The sequence below is a fragment of the Pongo abelii genome, chromosome 2 (assembly GCF_028885655.2).
Source record: "Pongo abelii isolate AG06213 chromosome 2, NHGRI_mPonAbe1-v2.0_pri, whole genome shotgun sequence".
NCBI lineage: Eukaryota > Metazoa > Chordata > Mammalia > Primates > Hominidae > Pongo > Pongo abelii.
In genome coordinates this window covers 129,089,625-129,113,631 of record NC_085928.1, presented here as the reverse complement: position 1 = coordinate 129,113,631, position 24,007 = coordinate 129,089,625, and the positions used below count along the sequence as shown (strand labels likewise).

The following is a 24,007-nucleotide window of genomic DNA, read 5'->3' as shown; positions in this document are numbered from 1 at the left end:
TGAAGGGAGAACCCCTCATGCTTTATTTGACTCAGTTTCTTTAGTGGCTACACGACTCAATAAATGTTTGGTGAATAAACAAGTTGATACAGGACTCCCACTATTTTCGTTCATGTTACATTGTGTTGCAATCATGTATATATCTAAATATGTATGAGATCCTGTGTGCAATGAACAAAAATTAATGTCCTCATTTTTCAGATAAGGAAACTGAGGCTCAGAGACATTAAGAGACTATCCTGAGCTTACATAGTTAGTACAATAAATGACGAGCTAAAATGCAGGCCTTTGAAATTTTACCCCAGGGTCCTTCCATTTGTCCAATGTTTCTTTCATATTATTTAAGACCTGTGGGGAACAGTGCCATCATTTCTGTGTGTTGTAACAGATGTGGGTGGGATCTTTGAGTGGTAGGAATGACCAATTGTTTTCTTTCTTGCCTCAAATGCTGAATAGAGGGAACCATGTATTCAAATATCCTGTACGATAAAAGGCATTTGGGCACGTGTTACTGTTGCATAAAAAACACTTTTTACACAGACTGTATTACACAGATTATTGCTGTATAACAAACTACCCCCAAGCTCAGTGGCTTAAAACTATAAGCTTTTGTTACTGTTCACAGCACCATGGATCAGTCGGGTTGTACTTCTGGGTTCACTGGGCTCTCTACTGGGTAGGCAACTCTGCTGATCTTACCTGCACTCTTTCCGAGGTTCAAGCTGGCTCCAGATTGATCTAGTGTGGTCTTGGCTGGAACAACTGGGCTGTCCTCTTTATGGTCTCTTGGGACTTCTGCTTCTCTTTTCCTAAGCTGAGAAAAACTTCATTTCTATTTTACCTAACATTTTAAGAGGAAATGTGTGATGAAAATGTCAAACAGAACTTCAGTTCATTTGCTAAAAATGTATTGGGTTTTAAAGGACAGTAGGAATGAAAGATCGGGCCATTATATTTTATCATGATAGAGACTGTTATTTAATATTTGAAAGCCCATAACTTGTTATAAAGAATATACATGACACAGAGCAAGATACAAGCTTATCTGGAAGAGTCTGCTGCTGGGAAATTTCTTTTTTGCCCTCCTGCCCTTCATCAGATTCCATGAAAGAAATATAAAGGGGTGTGCTTGTATCCCTGCTCAACTTTTTTACCCTAGATATATGGGACCCGTATTTGAAGACCATTGATTCCTGAACATTAGACTGTCAGCCTTTTTTCAAAAAAGTTAAAAGACCCACTCACAGTGTTTCAGATACATGAGGGCAGCTTGGGCTTCAGCAGAAGTGAACTTGAGTTTGGCACAGCAAAGAATTTCCTGGCTATGAAAATTGATTATGGAAGAGATACTAAGCCTTTTTTTTTTTCTAGATCAGAAGTTTTTTAAAAACAAGGTGAATTGATCATACAGTAAGTGTGTGAGTTTGTTCCTGGTTAAAAAGCAGAGGGCCAGCCACAGTGTCTTTAATTTACTTTTTTTTAACATTCAGTTTTATGCCATAAATAAAGGGCTTCATCTCAGCTCTTATTCATATTGGGTAGCTCTGTCACAAACACGAAGCCACAGACACATATGCCTCTTTGGACAGGATTTAGGCAAAGTGGTCATTGAGAATAGCCCATTGCTGCCAGAGGAAGTGTACAAAGAAGCACCGCCGGCTATGAAGGAAAGCATCTCAGGGGTTCATGTCATCCCTCAACTACTCATTGTTGAGTTCCTACTTTTATACATTAAGCCAGAACATTTTCTTTTTTCTCATTTCTGGAATTGAACTTAAGACATTTCTTATAGCTCACATATCCAAAGAAAAGGATTTTTCATCTAAAACTAAATCTCTTGCCTTGCAAGGATGCCTACCACACCGTGCTTGTCTGAAAATGAATGCGACCACCGTAGGGCTGCCCTTACCAGCGCAGACAGAGCAGGGAAAAAGTATTTGAAAGACTGTCCACACAAGAAGAGGTAAAATCTGCATATCAAAAAGTGACCAGTGAGGGAAATAGGATTAAATTTGTTTTGAAAGTTTCATTAGCATAACATACCACTTTAACTACAAAGAAGTATTTGACATCTGTATATTCTGATATTTCAGAGATTTTCTATAACTTCTTTGAATAATTTTAAGAAGCTGAGCTAGGCTGGAAGATCCATGTTAAACTCTCAGAATGCTATGTCCAGACTATTTCCCCCAAGACTTCAATATTCTGTAAATCGAGCCCCTTGCTCGATTGCTGGCACAATGAACACCAGGTCGTCTCTTAGACTTCGATGTTGTATGGGGCCTCCTGTCCCCTTTTGAAGTCCTTGCACATATGCTACATGTCGCAGACTCAGAGCAGCCCTCTTAGGATTCAATTTTGACCTCCATTTTACAAACCCTGAAATCAAAGTCCCTGGAAATGGAATAACTTGATTCATTCAACACATACCCTTCGGCACCCTACCCTCAGCCTGGTCCAAAAGGCACATGTCTCATGAGTGGCAAGAAAACTTAGCTGCAGCCTCGTTCACTAACCTTTTTTCTCTGTATATTTGTTCCAATTTCAACTGGAATTCACGTGGCAGGCACTTTATTTGGAAAAAGACACAGTCCCCACCTTCAGGCAGATTCTGATGTAGAAGAAGTGTTTACTCACCCCAACTCTACCCAGTTTACAGTGGGACCTGCTATGTTAAATGCTTGAATTAAAGCCTTAGGTTATGGGAAAAGTAAGTCTCTAACAATTAGTAATAGATCCACCTGCCTTCAGATCCATGGTAGCTTGTTTACATAATGAGATTAGAAAATGATTTTTTAACTAAAATTAAAGCATGTTTTAATGTTTTTCTTTTAAATATATCAGTGTGTTAGTTACAGGTCATCCCCAACTCACAACAACCCCATAGCTCTAATCACCAACTGTGACTCATTATTCTTGCAGTTAGCAAGGAGCTGAAGAGTCAAGATGAACAAATTCCAGACTTTAATTTTCAAGCAAGAATAAATAGACCATCATGCTTCCTTTGCTAAGCTGAATATAAAGAACTTTATGGACAAAAATACCATCAACTGTATTGTCCTTTTTTTTTTTGATGTGAAAGGATTTTTAGTGAAGCATTGTTTTCATCTCTTCCTGAATCCAAGTGAATCTACATCTTTTGCATGTTTCCTGCATTAAATTTTTATTGTGTGCATGAAAATCAATACCCCAGATACATGCACAAGTGCACACATTAAAATGAACATGACTTCATTTATTTCCATGATTAGACATTCAAATAAAAGTGCTTGGGTGTCTGTTTTCATATTCATAGGTCGAGATCCGTTCATCAGAGGTATTTGTATAAGCGACACTTTTATTACATTCATTTCATTTGCAATATGATAGTGGATCATAAATATGTTACTTTTATGCCACCAAATCTGATTTGTAGCACTTAGCCCCTCACAAGGAGAATACTTGATATTTTATGGAGCACCTTTCATCCAAGAAGCGCTTTGCAAACATCGGGCCGGGTTCTATCAGGTGTATAAATCACATCTGTGACCCCCTGAATGCCCCACCTGCTTCATCAACCTTCTGGCTACTACTGTAGGGGTGGAGAGTAGTTAGTGATTCCCCCGCAGGCCCCAACATGATAATGAGACTTTTAAGTTCTGGAAGAAAGAGGCTCAGGTGAACTCTGTATTGCCACATATAGGCCCTGACAGTGGACAGAACACCACATTTAGTTACATGTCTACCTTATCATTTGCAAAACAGTTTTGAGGCCCCCATCTGTTGGTCGGATCTTGTATTAAGCCCTGGGGACATAGAGACAAGTAACATGTGGCCCTTGCCTTTCAGATATTCACAGACTTGGAGGGGAGGGCTTTGATGCAGGCTTGACAGTGTTTGCTCCTCTCTTTGCCTCCCCATTCCCTCCCAGAGGTGCACCGTACCTGAAAGCAGCTTGTCAAACCCCCAGGTCTGGCATAGGCATATGAGTGCATATACCAGTCAGTGCATATACCATCAGAGTGAAAGAAGAGGTCCACCATCAAACATCCCAGGCAGCCTTGGAGCTGAGCATCAGATGCACACCCCACGCTCCCAGAGAAGAGAGTCATCTCCCCACCCACCATCCCACAGCACCCCTCAATTTACCCTCCCAATTCCCCAGCATTAGCTTCCTAATCTAGGACCAGCAGGATCCCCCTGCCACACCCAGTAATACACAGGCACAGCTCCCTGTAGCATCCTTCATTGCACTTACTACGCTGTGGACTGTGTGTACATGGGGTAGACTCAGACTCAGCAGAGCACAGTGGGTTTCCTAAGTTTTGATCCTGACTGTATCACTTACAGGATGCATGGCCTCAGGCAGGGTATTCATCTTCCTGTGCCTCCATTTTCTCATCTGCAAAATGGGCATAATAGTGATACCTACTCTATTAGGTTGTTGTAAGGATTGAATGGCCTACCATGAGTGGAAGGCTTTATGCCTACCATGAATAGAAGGCTTTGTGATAGTTGTAATGAACACTTTCAGTATTGTGGTAAATAATACTCTCGTATATTAATTGCAGTACATGTAATAATAGTGATGCCAACATTCTATTATTATTATTATTATTATTACGGTCACTGTTTTATTGTATGATGAATGTCTGTCTCCTACCATAAGTTTTTGCTCCATGGTAGCAACAACCATCCTGTGTTGCGATGGCACATAGCAGATACTCAATAAATATTCATTGAATGAATGAATGAACAAAACAATGAAGGAACAAATAAATCCACCCACTCATTTGGTGCCACTGCAATGGCTTCTCCAAGCACCATTTTTTATGTCAGTCTCCTCTGCCACTGACAGCCACAGGCCCCACAGTAATCCCCACAAGTCCTTGGTGTTTAGGTCATCCATTTCCCCACGGAAGGGCCTTACATTCTTCCTGCATAACTAACCCGCATAGGCCTTTACAGTAGTCTACCTCCTTCCCACCAAGCCCACCATCTGTGTGTCTCCATGCAGGCGCTACTGCCATCTTGGGGGTGGCTCTGAAAGGAGCTGTCTGCTCTGGAGTTGACCCCAGGTGGTAAGTGGTGCAGCTAGCACTGGTTCCAGATCTCCTGACTTCCCCGGCAGTACCTGTGTCGCCCTTGCCTCCCACTGCTGGCCTCCAGGGGAACGAGCCCCTACCCTGCCCCAGGAGCCACTGACCACGAGGCCTCAGAGGGACCAATGGTCCCAAGAACTTGGACAAAGCTACCATCCCTAGGCCTCCATGGCTTCTTGTGCACTGCGTCACCGCCATGATTCTGGTGGTTCTTGGCAGCCCTTCTCAAACACTGTGTCTGCGTTCTTCTAGAGTTTAAAACCATTGAGGGAAGCAGCTGCTGAAGCCACGTGTTTAGAAAATTTGTCCGTCAACTTATGAAGCTGTATGTAATCGGGGCATTATCACCAGAGGGGTTGTTCCTGCATTTTGTGGGTGTGGAACAATTTGTGATAATCCCAGGAGCCCTTTATTCACATAGACAGTGGTGGTGGGACTTCACGTAGGGGACAGAAGGAGTGTGGAAAGTAGCCTGAGGTTACACCCTGGTCGCCTTTGAGTGAGCTGCAAAGGGTGCTCCAAATTGGGCCCAAAGCACAGAAAAATTGTGCTCTGGCTTCACAGTTGTGATTTTGCAAATGGCCTCTGTTATCACTGTACAGCCCAACAGAGACTCCCAACTTGGTGCCCAGCTGCAGCTCACCCAGGGCCCCTTCCCACAGGACCTCACCCCTCCCTTTCTTGCTTGGTTCAGATAGTCCATGGTGAGAGCTCACAGTACCTCCTCTCTCCTGGTAACCCTCTAGAGCTGGGTTTGCTCGTCTGAGTTTTCCAGGCCCCTGGTGGTGGGTGGGGACAGTGAAGCAGAATGCTTAGGAGCAGACACAGGTCCTGCAGACCTCCCTGCGGATGGGATTATGGGGAATCCTTATGTGGGTTGTTAGTTTGTTTTGTGGTCTCTCTTTCTGCACATTTCACTGAAATGCACATTGGGTTGACTACTTTCATACATGGTGTTGCTGGGTCTCAAGTTCATTGAGTGTAGAAATGGGGTCATAAGGCCCACCTCACCTGGCTTACTGTGGGGATTTTGTGAGCTAGGATTCTTCACCTGCTGATGCCCCAGTGGCCCTTGCCACACAATCACTAAAGGGTAGTGAGGCTACTGCTGTGTTTTAATGTAGCTGTAGGTGTCATCTCAGCTTCAGAATCAAGTCAAAGCAGTCCCTGGTATTTAGCGATGTGTTGCCTCCCACAGGGCTCTGGGTTTTTTGTTGGTGGTGTTTTGTGATATAATTCACATAGCATAACATTCATCATTTGAAACTGTACAATTCAGCAGTGCATAGTGGATCCACTAAGTTGTGCAACCTTCACCAGTAAGTCCAGAACATTTTCATCTCCTAAAAAACAAAACCCTGAACCCGTTAGCACTCCCGATCCTCCCTCCCCACCAACCTGCCCCCGGACCTGACAACCACGAGTCTACTTTCTGTCTTTGGATTGGCCTGTTCTGGACATCCATATAATTAGAATCACACAATGTGTGGCCTTTTGTGACTGGCTTCTTTAAGGCGTATGTGTTAAAGCTTCATCTGTGTTGTAGTATGTGTCCGTAATTCATTCCTTTCTATGACAAATAATGTTCCACCGTAAGGACATCCTAGATTCTGCTTCCCCATCATCAGGTGATGAACATTTGGGTTCTTTCCACTTTTCAACTGCTGTGAGTCACACTGTCATGAACATTCATGGACAAGTTTTGCATAGACACATATTTTCAGTTCTCTTGGGTGTATACCTAGGAGAGGAATTGCTGCGTCACATGGTACTTCTGCGTATAACTTTGTAAAAAACTGCCGAGTACTTTTCCTCAGGGCTCTGTTTCAGAAGGACCCTCCCTGCTTAGATTTGACTTTTCCATTAGCTAAGGAAGGCCATTGGCAGGGGCAGGGGAAAAAAGGGGGGTCTGATCACCTGAGATTCTGTGCACTCACACACAAGCCTTCAGGCATTCCCTCCCCTTAGCAGCCCAGACTCCATCGTCACGGAGAGCCACCATGCTGTCTCTGCCACCCTGCATGACCCTTTTCCCCCTCATTGTGTCTCCTTTGCCCACCGGCTTCTTTGTATTCTCTCTGCTTTGAACCACAATACCCACTCTCACCCAGCGTCCTGTGCTGGCTGGGAGGGATCTGGTCACAGAGGTCTCAAGGGGCCAGTCTGCCCTGGGAAAGAATACAGCTGAGGCTGCACTACCCACTCATTTCACCAGTGATCTAGAAATTTTCTGAGCCAATGAGCAGTGTCATTTCAGAGTCCTGGGGGAAGGAAACTGTCTAGAAGGGTGTTCTCTTCAGACCTGTTGGTTTCCTTAGGAATAAGTAAGTGAGTCCAAGTGAGAAAAGAACTTCTCAACCATGTGAACTTGAGCATATTTCTTAGCTTCTCCAAGACTCAGTTTCTTCATCTGTAAAATGGGTTTAAACTTGCCTACCTGATAAGAGGATCAAGTGAGATGCTGTGATACCCTGTTCAAGGGACTCAGAAAAATGTTCCTGTTCTCCCCAGCTGCCCTCCCTCCTGGTTGGGTAGGAGAGGCTTGTACAGACACTGACTTTGTAGTAGGACTCACCTCCCTTTTTTTCTTTCCTCCCCCTTCTCACCCCTTGCTCTTTCCTTTCACCACTTCCTCTCTCCTCCTGCTATTGTCTTACTCTGCCCTCAGCTCCTACCCCAAATATGGGTATTCTCATGGTGTGGAACCCAGGGAACTGCCAGTTCTCAAATCACCTGTGTGCTCTTAGGGAGGCAGCTCAGGCCAGATCCTCTTAGGGCAGATCAGATTATGCCCTGGGTCATTTTGCAGTGCAGATTCCCAGGTCACGGTGGTGGCATGCACAGCCAGGCAGCATCCAGCCTGGCACCCACTGGGCCCCCAGGGAACATGGGCTCCCTGGAGGGGTTGGCATGGTCTGGTTTCGCCTGTCTGCCTCCCTGGGTTTCAGTTTCTTTCCCCACGAGATCCTAGCCAGGGGCTAGAGCTTTGAGTTACACTCGGATTTGAAGTCATCCCAGAGGCCTGTGCTGCAGGAGGAAGCACGGGCTTCCATAGCACTGTGTCCTGGGCCCTGACTTTGTGCCTGGCACCGTGCTTGGCTCGGAGCATGCAGAGGGAAAGGACGCACACCTGCTGTGGGTCCAGTGTCCCAGACACAACGTGGAGTCGAGTGGCTACCAGCGAATAAGGGAATGAATGGTTTTCCAGGCTGAAGGTTTCATACTGTATCAATTATTATTTTTAAGTAACTTTATCGACCAAAACAGATAACATGGTTCATACAGAAAGTTTAGAAAGCAGAAAAACATGAAGGGACAAAAACCATCATCCTTATCTCCTCTCGGATGAGTTTCTTCAAAAGTGCCAGTCACTTAATTCAGAAAACTAAAAAGCAAAGACACCAATATGTTTAGCTAGGAAATACTAATTATGAAGCAACAGGGGCTTTGTTCAGAGCCCTGACCCTTCCCCTACGATGTCACTCAGGGCATCCCATTTGAGGGTAAAGCTCTTGGAAAAATCCTTCTCTCTTCAAGAGATCCAGTCCACAGAAAGAGTTCTCTCACAACAAGCCAAGACTCTGAGCCTCCTTGGTGAGCCCAAGCTTTCCAAACAACTGACGGGCACATGCATATACAGAAAGACAAACCTAGCTCTCTGCCAGGGTCCCGCGGCTGCCAAATCCCTTTTCCAGGGAGGTGTGTTATTACCACCTCTTCCCACTGTTTCTGTCCCAAATATCAAATGAGCTTAAGGCAGCATCGGGAGGTGGAACCTCCCAGCTCAGGAGCACAGGCCCAGCCTTCAGTGACCCCTGATGTGCCTTCTCTCTTGTTTCCAGCTGTCAGGAATGACAGGAACAAGAAAAAGAAGGAGACTTCGAAGCAAGAATGCACAGAGAGCTATGAAATGACAGCTGAGTTGGACGATCTCACAGAGAAGATCCGAAAAGCTCACCAGGAAACTTTCCCTTCGCTCTGCCAGCTGGGTAAATACACCACGGTAAGACATACCCCTGCCCCAGGCTGCTGGGAGTGTGGAAACCTTGCACGTGCATGTGTGCAGACACACACACACACACGCACACTTTGCACTGGGCCTGGCAGGGACTTGCATGCTAGCCGGCTGGGGCTATGTAGTAGCCACTTCTCTCTGTGCGGTAGCCTTTGGGCATGGGCAATCAGTGAGTAGGCTGAGTGCCGCCTCACTGCAGTCATGCACACAGGCATTCACTCTAGATGCATTAACTGAGCATTTGCTATACGGCAGGCTGTGTTCTGAGCCCTGGCAACATGAACTATTCAGTGCTGCTCTCAGAGACTTTGATCTGGTGAAGGAAACAAGTAAAGCCAGTGAAGTGTTACATGAGTCATGACAGACATCTGTACAGAGGGACCCAGGGGGACAAGGGCCTGATCTTTTAAAAACCTCAATCCAGCTGTGAAATCCAGCCAAGATAAAGAGGCCATCCCCTGGGCCAAGGTCTGCCTTCTGTGAGAGGACAGGTACAAAACCCCCAAGCCAGGGCCTAGAAAAGTTTGGGGTAGGCATGCCCCATGCCCAGTTGAGTGAATGTTCCCCCTCTGCTTCCCAGTGTTCCACTATGAATGGCCTTTCACTGAGATTAGAAATAAAGAGAGGCAGGAAAAAGAGAAGTGAGATTAAAAGGTAGGAGGTGTATGTTGGCTGGTCTAGGTTGTGCCAGTGGAGGGGTCATGAGGTGCTTTTAATTTTTCCAAGTGGTTTTTGCATGTATTATGTTCACTGATGTATATTTCTAACTTGTGGCATGTAGTAGACACTCAGTAGATATTTGATGAATTAATATAACTAGAATGTTGTTCTGGCCTCTTTAAAAAGCTTAGGTTGCTCACCTACAATGCTATAGTAAACATACTTTAAAAAAAAAAATCCAAATATTGTAGCACTTGCTGGTTTGGTGAACGGTGTGCTAGAAAAAGGATAGCATGGGAGGTCCTGAAGATAAAAAGACAAAATAGTGATACCAGAAAGAAAAAACAAAAACAGTGAGCAGAGGGGCTTTGCAGCAGTTCTTGGTGAGCATGGGATTTAGTGCGCTAGGATATAGGTGGTATCTGTAACACAATAATGGTGACCAGGAGCAGGCCCAGAGGAGCGTCCGTGGAAACTGGTGCCAGCACACACCTAGGTGGCTTCTCAGATGAAGATGAGGCTACACAGTTGGGTGGCACCAGCTTCTGAAGGGCTGGCACCCACCTTAAACAGACAAGTCTGCTGGCTAAGCCCAGAGACTTTGGCTCACCTGGAAGCAGAGGTAGAACCTTGAGCAGTACTTCTCAAAACTCAGCGTGCATCTGAAGCGCCTGGTGATCTTGTTACAATGCAGGTTCTGGTGCAGCAGGCATGGCCTAGGGGCATTTCTAACAAGGTGCCAGGCTGCTTATGCTGCTGGTCTGCAGACCAGACTCTGAAGAGCAAATGAGCCGGGCTTTGAGAAGCAAGACCCAGGGTGGCACTCCGGGGTCCACCTTGCCCATTGGTGTCAGCCAGGAGAAACACTGGCATGTCTGCCAGGCCGAGGGAGAGGCTCGGCTCAACCTCAACCAGCCTTCACTGAGTTTGGGGAACACTGTCCCATCCCAGAGCAGGGGCACGGGCCAGGACAAGACTGGACACTGTAAGGGAGCTTTCATTTTCACCTGGGAGAGAAAGTGGAATGTGACCCTATGTATCCAGAACAGAGGCCTGGAACCACACGAATGTACTTCAAGTCCTGCTCAGCCACCATCAGCCCCATGACAGTGAACAAATTACCTAATGTCTCTCAGCCTCAGTTTTCCCATCTCTAAATTGGAATAATGTGAAATAGTTGGGAGGATGAAATGAGACAATTTATGAAAAGCTGCTGTGATAGAACCCAAAAATATCTACCCAGCAGTGGAGTGGCAGAAAAATCATCCAGACATGCACCTTCTACTGGGTACGAACTGACCCTCCAGAGACCTGGCCCCCATGCTGGGTGCATCCGACAATACAGAAAAGTAACATGATGAATAACCATTACCAGAAAGTATGCCATTTATTTCTTTTAGAAATACTTACTAATTGCCAACCATTCAGTGGCATTTCAGGCTGTGTATTGAGTTGTGTATCAAGGTGAGGGCATCTTGACCCAAGAAATGAGGGAACTCAGGCTGGCACGGTGGGAAGGGACGAAAAGAGAAGATGAGAGAAAACAGGCGCTGTGCAGTGGTGGACTGTGTTGAGTTGAGAGCGAGTGGGAAGTGAGAATGGGAAAAGCCTGGCAGAGTCTTGAGTGCCACTTGAGGAGTCTGTATTTTAGTCTGTAAATAATGAACAGTAATTGACGGGTTGTGGTCAAAAATCTTTATTATTATCAATGTAATTATTACATCTAATACTTATTGAGCATTTACTATGTACTAGGGACCATGCTAAGTACTGTAAGTATACTAATTCTTTTACTCCTTATGAGGACTCTATGAATTGGGTTTCGTTGCCCTCATATTACAGATGCGAAAGCCAGGTACAGAAACGCTAGATAACTTTCCCCTTTCTCTCAGTCAACAAGTGATCAGAGGTGAGACTTGAACCTGAACAGTCTGACTCCAGGGCAGCTCTTTTAACCACTATACTATACACAGAATCCCTCGAGAGGGTTGCCAAAAAGGGAGATGGAAGCTGGGGCCATTGGAGGCATCTAGCTAGGAGGAGAGAGCTGTGACCTAGGAATAAATCAATCTTGTACCTCCAAGAAAGTCAGAGGAAAAGAGATCAGAGTGGGGAGGTCTTCCTGAAAGAGGAGACTTCTGATCCAGGTCATGAGGTGAGCGGCTTTATATGGCAATACCTGGGGCCACTAACTGCTACATCAGGGGCCCCCTCCATCTCCTCCAGGTGGTGTCTTAGCATAGCCAAGTCAATCCCCAGACCCTGACTCATCTAGTAACCAGGTGAAACAGCTCCCACTCTAACCTGGAGGAGGGCAGGACAAACATAATGTACAGCATTTGCCCCTCCTGGAACATGCACCCTGGTGTGACCGGGATTCCTATAGGATGGCTGACATGTGAGGCACTGGCACTCCTGCGAGCGGTCCCTCGCCACTGATGAGTAGAAGCTGGTGAGGTAAACCCCTCAGCTTCCTTATTCGTTGGGCAGGATACTCTTAGGTATCCTCTAAACCATGTCCCAGAGTTTCCCAAGTAGATCGAGCTCTGACTGCCCACAGTGATGATCTCCGCTGGCCGCCTTCCTTCGTTGCCCACTCTGCTCTTCCAGTGCTTCCTGGGATCTCCTCCCACGTAAACTACCATGCATTCCAATTCTAGTCTCAGCCTCTGCTTCTCGCCTAAGAGAGAGAGGCTTCCCTGCAGGCCTCCAGGGCCCTTTCCTATCCACCCCAATATGGGGATGAGTCACCCCCAGTCCTCATCCGGGGCCCACCCTCCTAAACACTTTGTGGAGACTTTTTGTACCTGTGGATCAGTCAGAAAAACAGAAACATGATTTTATCTCTAGAGCGTGGCCCTTCACTTACTGGGCATCCTTCCAGAGGCCTGCTGCCCACTGCGGGGTGGAGGGCGCTCTGAGCCAGTCTCGCAGCTGACCGTGCTCTTCATTTCTACTGTCTCCCCAGATCTAGCTGTGTTTTTATTATGAGCGACTTAAAATCCTTTCTGGAAGTCAGTGGTATAAATAAATAACAGCAGCCATAACACATTCTCTGCAAGCTCTTAGTTCCGAGTTGAGCATTTTTAAAAAGAGCTTTTTTTAGACAGGCAGTTGCTTCCAGATGACAGCAAGAAACTTCCTGTCATCTTCACCAGAGTGGCATCCCCGTCAGATGCCTTCGGAATTAGTGGACAGAGAGGAATAAGAAAGGCAGCCAGCTGCGCATCTACAGATCTTTGAAAGAGTAGTTCCCTTTTCTTCCCTAATTAGGGTAGATTTGGGACAAATGGTTGGGTCCCAGGAGGCCGCAGGAATGGATGGAAGAGGCAGAAACATATCCCCACCACCCCCACCTCAGGCCAGGGCCGGGCACTCACCCACAATCTTCAGAGCTAGTATCCCTGGGAAGGTTTCTACCCAATGACCCTCCGCCGCCCTAAAAGGAGAGAGGGTGGAATCCCTGTGGAAAGGTGGAAAGCAGGAGAGAAGCTATTTATAGATGAGCTTTCCAAAATAGAATCAGGACTGAACCAGGGGTAACATCCTCGCTCTGAGGACGTGTTCTCCGCTTCCTTAGGGTGAACCCTAGTGACTGTCATTTGGGCTTTAGTGACTGTCATAAATTCAAGTTCAACTCTTACCTCTGCTACTTAGGAGTCATGTGACTTTGGAAAGTTACATCATCATTTGCGCCTCAGTTCCTTCATCTGTATAACGGGAGTTTTAAAAACATCCACCTCCTGCCTGGAGGGTTCCATGAGAAAAATATATGGAGCGCCTTGCACAGTTTCCGGCACAGAGGAGGCGTGCCGAATGTGCAGCTCTCCTCCTCTCCGTCCCATCATAAATGTCTTGTCATTTTTTCGAGCCACATGCCCAGGTTCTGTAAAGTAGCGTGGGTGTGACAGTGGGACAGATTTCCAGGTGGTGTAGCCCACACCCCCAGCTCGTGCTGTCTGCTCTGGGCCGCCTCTGCTCCTGGCCTCCCACCGCTCTGCCGTGTGCGGGCCGCTCATCACCACGTGGGGCCTGGCGGGAGGTAAGCTGTCCTCCGAGGGGCTTGTGAATGTGAACTACGAAGATTTAAGAAGCCCTTAACCTGCTCAGAAAAATGACCACAAACAGAATTATTAAACCATGAAAGACTTTCCAGGAGACATACCATAGAAAAGGAAGGCTGTTTTGAGCACTTGTCGTCATGGGTGGACTCGGTGCGCTTTTTGGAAACTAACATTTGCGATCAACCAGAGGAGCAGAACCTGGAACTCGGGGAGCTCGGGCTGCCAGGAGAGATGGACCAGGAGGGATAGAAGGTCAGTGGGGGCCACGAAACCCGAGTTCCATTCCCCACTGTCACCTCACAGCTGTCTGACTTTGAGCCAGTTGTTAATTTAGTAAGCCTCAGTTTCTTGCTAGTAAACACACCTGTGCTGCCAGTATCACCCAGCCAGTGGTCCCCAACCTTTTTGGCACCAGGGACCAGTTTCATGGAACAGAATTTTTCCAGAGATGTGGAGCTTGGGGATAGTTTCAGGATGAAACTCATAAAGGGCAACTTAGATCCCTCGCATGCGCACTTTGCAGTAGGGTGCATGCTCCTATGAGAATGTAATGCCGCCGCTGATCTGAAGGAGGTGGAGTTCTGGCTATAATGCTCGCTCCTGGCCACTCACCTCCTGCCGTGTGGCCCAGTTCCTAGCAGGACACCGACCAGTACCCACCCACGACCCAGGGCTTGGGGACCCCTGACCTAGACGATTCTTTCATGTTGCAACAAACAATGACTGCATACCTACTGTGTTAGTTTCCTAGGGCTGCTGGAACAAAATAATACAAACTGGGTGGCTTGAGACAACATTATTTGATCGCGTTTCTGGAGGCTAGAAGTCCAAAATCAAGGTGTGTGCATGGCCACGCTGTCTCTGACAGCTCTGGGAGAGAGCCCTTTCTTGCCTCTTGTAGCTTCTGGCGTGAAAGGCAGTGCTTGTAGTTGCATGACACCAATCCTCCGTCTTCTCATGGTCATCTTCTCCCTGTGTTTCTTCACATCGTCTTCTCGCTATGCATGTCAACCTCTGTCCAGATTTCCACATTTTTTTAATAAGGACACCAGTCATACTGGATTTGGGCCCACCCTAATTACCTCATTTTAACTTGATTACCCCTATAAAGACCCTATTTTCAAATAGTGTCACATTCTGACATACTCGGGGCTAGGATTTCAACACATCTTTTTGAGGAACACAGTTTAACCCATAACAAACAATTAACACCTAGTGAGTGCGGAACTTGAGTGCATGGATGTTACCTTTCCATGCTTGCCACTCTCTGCAAAGTCTAGCTGGAAATCAAATTTTGTCACAAGTGTTGTGAGTATTTAGAAACCTCTGGCAGCACACGTTAAGTCCTGATCTTTTGAAGAAAAATGTTCTGTAGGCACTGTGCTAAGTACCCACATTCTTCCTGAGTGATGGAATAAGGGAAAGACATTCCCAGCAAAAGCAATAGCATGAACATGGCACAGGGTTTCACAGGGATGGGGCTGGGTGGGAGGGAGGCAGAGCTAAGTTTGAAGAGGTAGGTCAGGGCTAGCTTCCTAGGGGCTTTGGGTGCTGGGATAAGGTGTGTGAACATTAGCCCTAGGGAGCCAAGGGAAGTTTCTAGTCATGAGAAAAAGAAGTTCCAAGAAGGTGGCCCCTAGCTGCTGTGTCTGGCTGGAAGGCTTCGGCAGGGACACAGGGCAGGGCTTTTGATCTTTCTCAGATGAGCCCTGTGGCTCCAGAAGGCATTCGTGGCCCCTTCCAGCAGCTGGGACCACTCCAGAATTCTAGCATTTCTTGGACATCCTCTAGGGCCTTGGACTACACCCACCACCCCACCCCTGCACTCGACCAAGGCCCCAGATCTCTGAACCACAGGAGTGAAGGGGCTGCAGTTAGATAGCTGGTCCCTTCCAGGGTCATGTCCCAGCTCAGGAATCTTAGACGATGGTGGTCCAGGAGCACGCCTGAAACGTGACCTCCAGGGGAATCCTGCAGCATCACTCTTGCTTTTAGCCAGGCTGCTAGGAAATACTCAAAAGATTCTAGAGACCCTCCCTACCTGCCCTCTCCCATTGCCCTTTGCTCGAAGCCCTCTCTACCCACAGACTGCACCATGCCTTTAAGATGACGCCCTCCTGTCTACCCAGAGCTACAGGGTGGCTGCCAAGCTGCCTTCTCCCCACCTGTTGGAGGCATCTGGTCCTAAGGAAAATGCTGCAGGCATGTTGGGGGACTTCTCTTCTGTTCTCTTCTGTTCGGGGCAGACATTCCCAAAGCCATGCTGTCATACTGCCTAGATGATGTGTGTGTTGACCACAAAGAGATGTTGGCTGGCACATAACATTCTCTTCACAGCCGTGCTGGAGCTCTTGTAGCTACCTGATGGAAGCATCCAGAGATTCCAATAAGGAAGGAGATCACAGATGCAACCACAGGCTTTGGGAGTCAGGAAGTTCTAACCAGAAAGTAGAAATGTGTGAAGAACCAGTAGGGAGGGGGTGACATGGTACAGTGGTGGGAAGCCTAAACACCCCAACCCAACTGTGTGGGTGAATCCCACACCTTCCAGTTCACCCGCGGGATCTTGCACAAATAACTGCACTTCTGTGGGCCTTCGCTTCCTTATCAGCCAAATGGGGACCATAATAGTGCCTACCGCGTGGGAGCGCTGTGAAAAGTAAAGCAAGTCAATGATTGTTAAGCATGTAGAACAGTGCCTGGCACGAGGCAAGCCCTAGAAAAAGGGTTGGTTACATACAAAAACATACAAAATGCAGGAATTGAATGTGGGTGACAGGGACGGTCTGCAAATTGAACTTGAAAGGACATCAGTCTCCAGGATGGTGGAAGGATTTCAGGCCTGGGGAGGAAGGAGGCACTTCCATGGATATACTCAACATTGCCACAGAATTTTAATTCTTTATTTCTTTAATGAAAATTTACATTTCCTTCTTAGCTTTGAAAAAAAAAAGCCAGAACCCTTGAACAAACCACTGTAATACCCAGAAGCTGCCTCGAGTGGGATTTAAAGTTGCTGGTGATTCCACTTTCCTTTATAGGTCTTGTTCTGAAAGTCCTGCCAGTCCAGGAAGGCAGCCCGTTGCAGCAGAGAACCAAACCAGCAGAAGAAAGGGATCCATTTGCGTGGCAAAACTTGCCATTTAATTGGATTTCATACTAGGGTTGGGCTTTTCTGCTGCTTAAGATGGCCCTGGGGGGCCATGGGCACGACCCTCCATGTGGGCCACCGCACGGCATCCTGGGGAGGCGCTGCAGCTCCTGTAGCCCCTGCTGAAGAGGGGGCCTCCCCTGGAAGCCCTGGCCAGACTCTCAGTTGGCAGCAGATGGAGGAGAGCCCCTTGCCCTTCTGGCTTGGCTGTTTTCCTCATCAGCCTGCCTCATACTCACAGCAAGGGTCACTCCTCATCACCCCACTTTCTGCCTCTCCTTCTCTGTTGGTTTTCCTCCCTGCACACTCAGAAATGCTGCTGAAAATCCATGCTTCCCCAGTGCTCCCCGCAGCCGCCTTCATTACCAACCCAAGCAGGCCAGGGCTCTCCATTTGCCGCAGCTGGAAGATAATATATAAGCCATTTGAAGCCTCATGCCTATGAATCCAGCAGCCAGCATAATAAAACACCAGGTTATTTTGTGTTTTATTAACTGCCTCTTCCCTTCAGTTTGCATAATAGTGAGTTAGATTTACATGCCGTTAAGACGGCTGTGCATTATTTTTAATAGAAGGTGCGACAGGCTCCTCTCTCTCAGCCCTGGCGCGTGATAAAGTAACCTCATCCAATGTTGATGAAGATTTCATTCACACTTGCTGGGTCGGGGCAATGTCTTTTTTTCCAGATGGATACTCTATTGTAAAATGATTTCCCTCCATAAGCTTGACTCTCCGTCCCTCTCTTCCGTGTCATCTTCCTACGAACCAGATAAACTGCCTATTAAATTTAATTACGGCCCGAATGGCCACACATCTTGATCTCATGTTCCCCCCAAGTGTACTGTATTCCACCAAGGTCCTTGAGGAAGGAATAAAATAAATCTGGAGGATGCATGTCTACTCTCCACAAGGAATGTCATGGAAGGCAAAGTTGGCCACCATCGTTTTTGCAGTGTCTGTGGCACCTCGTGCAAATTCTTCTTTCTGGCTTTCCATGCAGACGTTCAAAGCAAGAGCTAGTTTTATTGACTTCCTGTAGACTGATTTTAACTGAGGTGGGGAACTAAAGATAACAGTTTGAGAAACACAGTACCTCTCCTGAGCTGTTTACATTTGTCAGAGAACCAAACGTCAGCCTTTTGTCGGATAGTAAATTACAAATATCTCATCATTTTATCTGTAAATATCTTAATATGTATTCTAAATGAAAGAAGCTTCTGCAAATGAAAGTAAAGCATCAGTGCCATTATTACCATCCTAAAATAAAATGATCTCTAACACCTAATAGCTCATATTTCTGGTTTTCTCATATATATCACCATCTCTTTACAGTTTATTTTTTGAATTAAAATTTAGATAAGGTTTACACCATGCAATTGGTTGTCAGTTTTCTCAGTATCTTAAGTCAGGTTTATTGCAGTATAATTTACATAATGTAATTTTATCTTTTTTAAAGGTATAGTTTGATGAGTGTGATAAAAGTATACAGTCATATAACCTGACTCCAGTCAAGATGTAGAATGTTTCCATTGCTCCAGAGAGTTTCCTTGTGCACCTGTGGTCAGTCCCCACCTGCATTCCCGCTCCTGGAAAACCACTGAGCTGTTCTCAATCACTATAGTTTTGCCTTTTCCAGAACATCATATAAATGGAATCATTTTGTGTATGGGTGTTTTATGTCTGCCTTCTTTGGTTTAGCATGCTTCCAAGGTTTATCCATGTTGTAGCATGTATTACAGTTTCCTTCCTTATTAACGCTACCTAGCATTTTCAACGCAAAGTTGTAATCACAATTTATTTATCCACCCATCAGTTAATGAGCATTTGGGTTGAGTTGCTTTCAATCTATAGATTTCTCTCTCCACTTGTTTTTCTCTCTTGCAATGTTCTTATTGAAGAAACCAGTTCATTGGTTTTGTGGATTTTCTGGCATTCTGGATGTTGATAGCTGTACCCCCTTTGTGTAGTTTACCCTGTCCCTGGATTTCCTGAGGTTATCTAGAGTCTCAGTCTGATTCAAGTTTGATTTCTGGCCAGAATATTTCACAGGTGGTGGTGTGTTTTTCCATCAGGACATCAGCATGACAGGCGGCCTGTTTTTAAGAGATTAACAAGTACTGATGGTCAATGCTTAGAGCCATTCATTCATCAGAGTTAGAAAATGGTGACTCCTCATTCCTTTCTTGCTTATTAGCTGGATAACTGCATACAGAGAAACTCCCTCTCCTCTGTTACTTGATGATCCAGTGGTACAGGCGTAAGATTTTAAGCATTTTAAAAGGATGAATCCAGCTGGACACAGTGGCTCACGCCTGTAATGCCAGCACTTTGGGAGGCCGAGGCGGGTGAATCATGAGGTCAGGAGATCGAGACCATCCTGGCTAACACGGTGAAACCCTGTCTCTACTAAAAATACAAAAAGTTAGCTGGGCATGGTGGCACATGCCTGTAATCCCAGCTACTTGGGAGGCTGAGGCAGGAGAATCGTTTGAACCCGGGAGGTGGAAGTTGCAGTGAGCTGAGATCGTGCTGCTGCACTCCAGCCTGGGTGACAGAGCGAGACTCCGTCTCACACACACACAAAAAAAGGATGAATCCAGGCTAAAAAAAATGTAGCTGTCCCACCAACAACCTGCCTGCTCAAGGCTGACATGTCACCCCCTTTAATTGGAAACACATTGAATTTCTCCCCTCCTATAGAGCTTCCCGGAAACTGTATCTGATGACATTTTCTCTCTCTCCTAGAATTCCAGTGCTGACCATCGAGTCCGACTGGACCTGGGCCTCTGGGACAAATTCAGTGAACTGGCCACCAAGTGCATTATTAAGATCGTGGAGTTTGCTAAACGTCTGCCTGGTTTCACTGGCTTGACCATCGCAGACCAAATTACCCTGCTGAAGGCCGCCTGCCTGGACATCCTGGTATGTGCCTTTTTGAGCTCTCGATGGGTCTGGGGAGGGAGAGAGGGCACCGTGGAGGGGAGGGAGGGGACCAAGAGGCATTGAAGATCTCCAGAGGAGGTTTTGAGTTTTGACTCTAGCACTCACCTGACTTAGTAGGTGGACTCACCTAGCCTCTGGCTCCTTATCTGTGAAATGGGCTGAATTCCCATCCCTCAGGCTCACTGAGGTCTGCGAGGCTCAAATGGGCTGAGGTTGGCAAACTCTACAGGTGAATGCTGGTCTGTTGTTTCAGTCTTCCTGAATGTTTCTAAGTTTACCCCAGACCCCCTGATTTTACAAGAAATAAAATCATCACATATGCTCTCAGGACCCCTGGCACCTGTAAGTTACTGAGTAATCATTGCCACTCTTCCCCAGGTCTGTTTAGAAACAGGACACATAAACATTCAAGTTTCCTGTACGACCACCGCATACAGGGACCTCTCTCCTCCTAAGTGGGAGTGCGTTTGTGGGCTTAATTATAGTAACTGTATTTGCTTTGCAGAATGGTTTATACCCAAAGCTATGAAAGACCTAATTAAAAAGCAATGTTTTTACAGCACTTCAAAAGCTGATTTTACTTTCCCTATGTTCTGATGCATCCCTGGAGGCCAGTCCCCCATCCCACTTTCTCCATGGGCCTCTCTGCATACATACGTCTAATAGGAGCTGCTCCCATCCAAGGAAACAGTCCCAGCCTGAAGCCCCCACCAGGGAAAGAGAGGGTGGACATCCAGCCTGTGGAAGACAAAGTGTGCTGAACCCCTTACCCTCTTTAAGGCTCTAGAAGCAGTAGCGTAAGCAGGGCAGGGAGCCAAGGGGCATCAGGTGAGGAAACTGAGACCCACAGACGTGCTATGACTGAATATTTGCATCCTCCCAAAATGTATATGTTGAAGCCTTAATTCTCAGTGCGATGGTATTAGGAGGTGGGGCCTTTGCCGGGGGGCGATTAGGTTTAGGTGAGGTCACAGGGTGGAGCCCCAAGATGGAATCAGTGCCCTTATAAGGAGATGAAGCCACCAGAGCTCCCTTTCTCTGCCTTGTGAGGATATAGCAGGAAGGCAGCTGCGACCTAAGAGGACAGCCCTCACCAAGAACCCAGCCATGCCAGCTCCCTGACCTCAGACTTCCAGCCTCTAGACCTAAGAGAAGCAAATGTTGTTGTTTAAGGGGCCAGGTCTCTGTTATAGTAGCCTGAACTGACTAAGACAGGAGGGCAGGGATCTTCCCAAGGTCACGGATGGGGGTGGTGCAAGATCAGGGGTGGAGTGGGGTATACAGCCAGAGTGGTACTAGGCTACCTCCAGGCCTAAGTGGATGTAAAAGAGGATACGAAGCATAAACAGGAGCCCTTAGGGATAGCAGAGATGAGAGAGAGTTGTGGGCCACAGTGAGAGAACCAGCTAGACCACCACAGAGTAACAGAGACAATTTGGGCAAATCAATAATGATGTTAACAATGAGCTATTAGAATAATGAATGAAAATTACTGGGCCTTTTAATGCTTTCCTGACAAGAACTTAAAATGTAACACTCAGTAGAATTTCCCCTAAACCTCATAACACTTCCAAGATATTAGCAGAGACTGGAGTTACCACCACAGTGTCTGAGTGGTCTGTGAGGTGACTCACAGCAAATCAAATCCACAGCAAGCAATGCTGTGTCATTCTGACAGCCCTGCATCACGCAGCCACCCAGCAGGGCCTGGAGCCTTCCCAGGCCTCAGGCTCTGACCTTGACCTTCTGCTTGTTTCTTAATCCTTCTTTTGTCTAGTTGCCAGATGGTGACTGTGATACTCAGCCCCAGCATATGGAGTGAGAGGTATGCTTTGAGATCCTCTGGGAAAGTGTCTTATTTCTGCACAGCCACACACTTAGTGATCAGGGTGCAGTCTCCACAAGATTTAAATCCCCTTCCTCAATTTAGAAATCCCCTTCCTGCCTCCAGCAGCTCTCTTCCCACGTCTCAGCTTACACTGAATCCTGCAGCACTCTTCCAGCCCCATGGATCCAAGAATTAGCCATTAGCCCCTTGGTAGAGTCAGGTAGAACAGAAACCAATTTTTGTGACCTTGGTGAAGTTATTTAACTTCTCTAAGCCTCTGTTTACCTATGTATAAAATAGAAATGCAAATCAACAAGGCATTAAATAAGGTAATTACTTAAATGGGATTAAATACATTAACAGCTGTAATACCTAGCATGTAGTAGGTACTTAGCCAATGATGTTGACGACAAGGCCAAAGCTGGGTTAACGTGGGCAATTTCAGCCCTGTGGTGGGAATCAGGAAACTTTCAACCACTCCTTCCTGGACCATGGGGGTGAGGAGTCTGGGTTGGGGTGCAATAGGCCGGGGAGGAAAATGTCCTGATAGTTAAAGGGCAAAGACCTCTAATCATACCAGACAAAGCTCGAAGGAATGCCCATTTGGCCCTAGGCAAGAGCTGGTTTCCAAGAATTTGTAGCAAAGGCAATTAAACACAAGATCCTGAAAGTACACAAGTTCAAAGAGCATATTTTGAATGAGAATATTAACTGGCAGACTGTTTAGAAGAATCTTCTTATCTAAGTAATTGATATATGGGTAGAGTGGGACAGAGTAACCAGGCGGATGGACAGACAGACCCAAGCTGAGGTTATTCTCAGACCCTAGAAAGGAAACCCAGGCTGTCTCAAGGGTCACCAGCCCTGATTGAGTACCGCCTGTTCAGAGCCACGTGTCTCGTTGTGTTGCGTGTGGTCTCTCAACAAGACAAGGTAATGCTTCTGACTGCATGCCTGCCAGGGCTGGCACTTTCACAGGAAGATGCGGTCAGCTGCGGGACATGCAGCCGAGGCTCCCCAGGAAGGGTTGATTGAGAATCATGAGATGAGAGCCCTCATAATACAGGCAGACGGGGATGGAAGGCCTCACCTGTCCTGCCCTTGCTCACCTTCCAGGGGAATTTCCCATCCTAGCCTCTGCTCGGTGGGGACCATTTGGTGGGCAGCCCACAGCCAGGCTTCCTTCACGAGGTTGGGCCGAGAAGATTCTGACGCCACACTTTGAGTTTCATGTTTTCCCACAGGAGCCAAGTAGCCAAAAATGTCTCTATTAAGATAGGCAGGCTCTTCATAACCACTGCAGATGGGTTTTTTATGTTTCTTTCTTCACTCAAGAGTTGGTAGCATCCTAGGGCTGTGTTCAGGCAAGCGAGGGAGCCCCGGAGCAGGAGTGACCCCTTCACCTGGCTCTGCCCTCATGTTTCCTTCTTGTGCAATCTCCTTTGTCTCCTTTATGCCTTTTCTTCCACTCCCTCTCACCTGCCTCTTCTCGTCTGCATGTAATTAGGATCAAGTCTCTCTCAACTTAAAATAAAAATCATAAAAACAAACCTTGAGGTGGTCAGACTTTGGTTTCTCTGCCTCTTCTCTCCCTCCACCCCCCTTCCCTCCCTCCCTTCCTTCTCTTCTTCCTTCCGCAAATATCTGTTGGTAACCTACTGTGTGCCGGGCACTATTCTACGCTCTGAGGAGGCCGCAGAGGGAACCAAGCTAAAACCCCAGCCCTCATGGAGCCGACCTTCTCCTCGGGGGACACAGACAGTAAGCAACCAGATACACGGATTAGACAGCATCTTACATGCAACAAAGGAGAACAGAAGCAGAATCAGGGATGGAGCACAACAAAGGAGGGCTGGGGCTTGTTTCTGTAGCTCAGACACAGGTGGCATTTGAAGAAACCTGAATGAAGAAACAGAATTTCCCAGTGTTTCCCAGAAAGAGCCAGGCCCAAGAAAAGACCCTGATGGGAGGGGTGTGTAAGTCGTGGGGAGCCTAGAGAGAGTGGAGTTCAAAGGCCCTGGGGCAGAGGAAGCCCCTGCAGCTTGGAGGAAGTGAGTGTGCCTGGAAGGGAGTGAGCCAGTGGAGGCGAGACCTTAGATCCTGGAGTGGGGCCTGTGATCGTGCACAGATTCTCCTTCTTGGTATCCTATAGAGTCACTGGGTTTTGAGCAGAGGTGAACCACGGTCTGACTTTTGGTTTAAACGTTTGCTCTGTCTTGTCATGTAGCACTGCGTCAATATTGGTTGAAGTCATGATTCTCACAA

General features: G+C 46.8%; 1 protein-coding gene across 7 annotated transcripts in view; it reads left to right on the top strand.

Annotated features, from left to right (window-relative positions):
* Window positions 1-24,007, top strand: part of RARB (retinoic acid receptor beta) — a 779,733-nt gene that overhangs the window by 743,415 nt on the left and 12,311 nt on the right. For all 7 annotated transcript variants that reach the window (XM_024244251.3, XM_054552500.2, XM_054552498.2 and 4 more), the window contains 2 exons: window positions 8,924-9,084; window positions 19,717-19,893. In XM_024244251.3, the coding sequence (XP_024100019.1) occupies window positions 8,924-9,084; window positions 19,717-19,893 (338 nt within the window). The remainder of the gene's footprint in view (window positions 1-8,923; window positions 9,085-19,716; window positions 19,894-24,007) is intronic.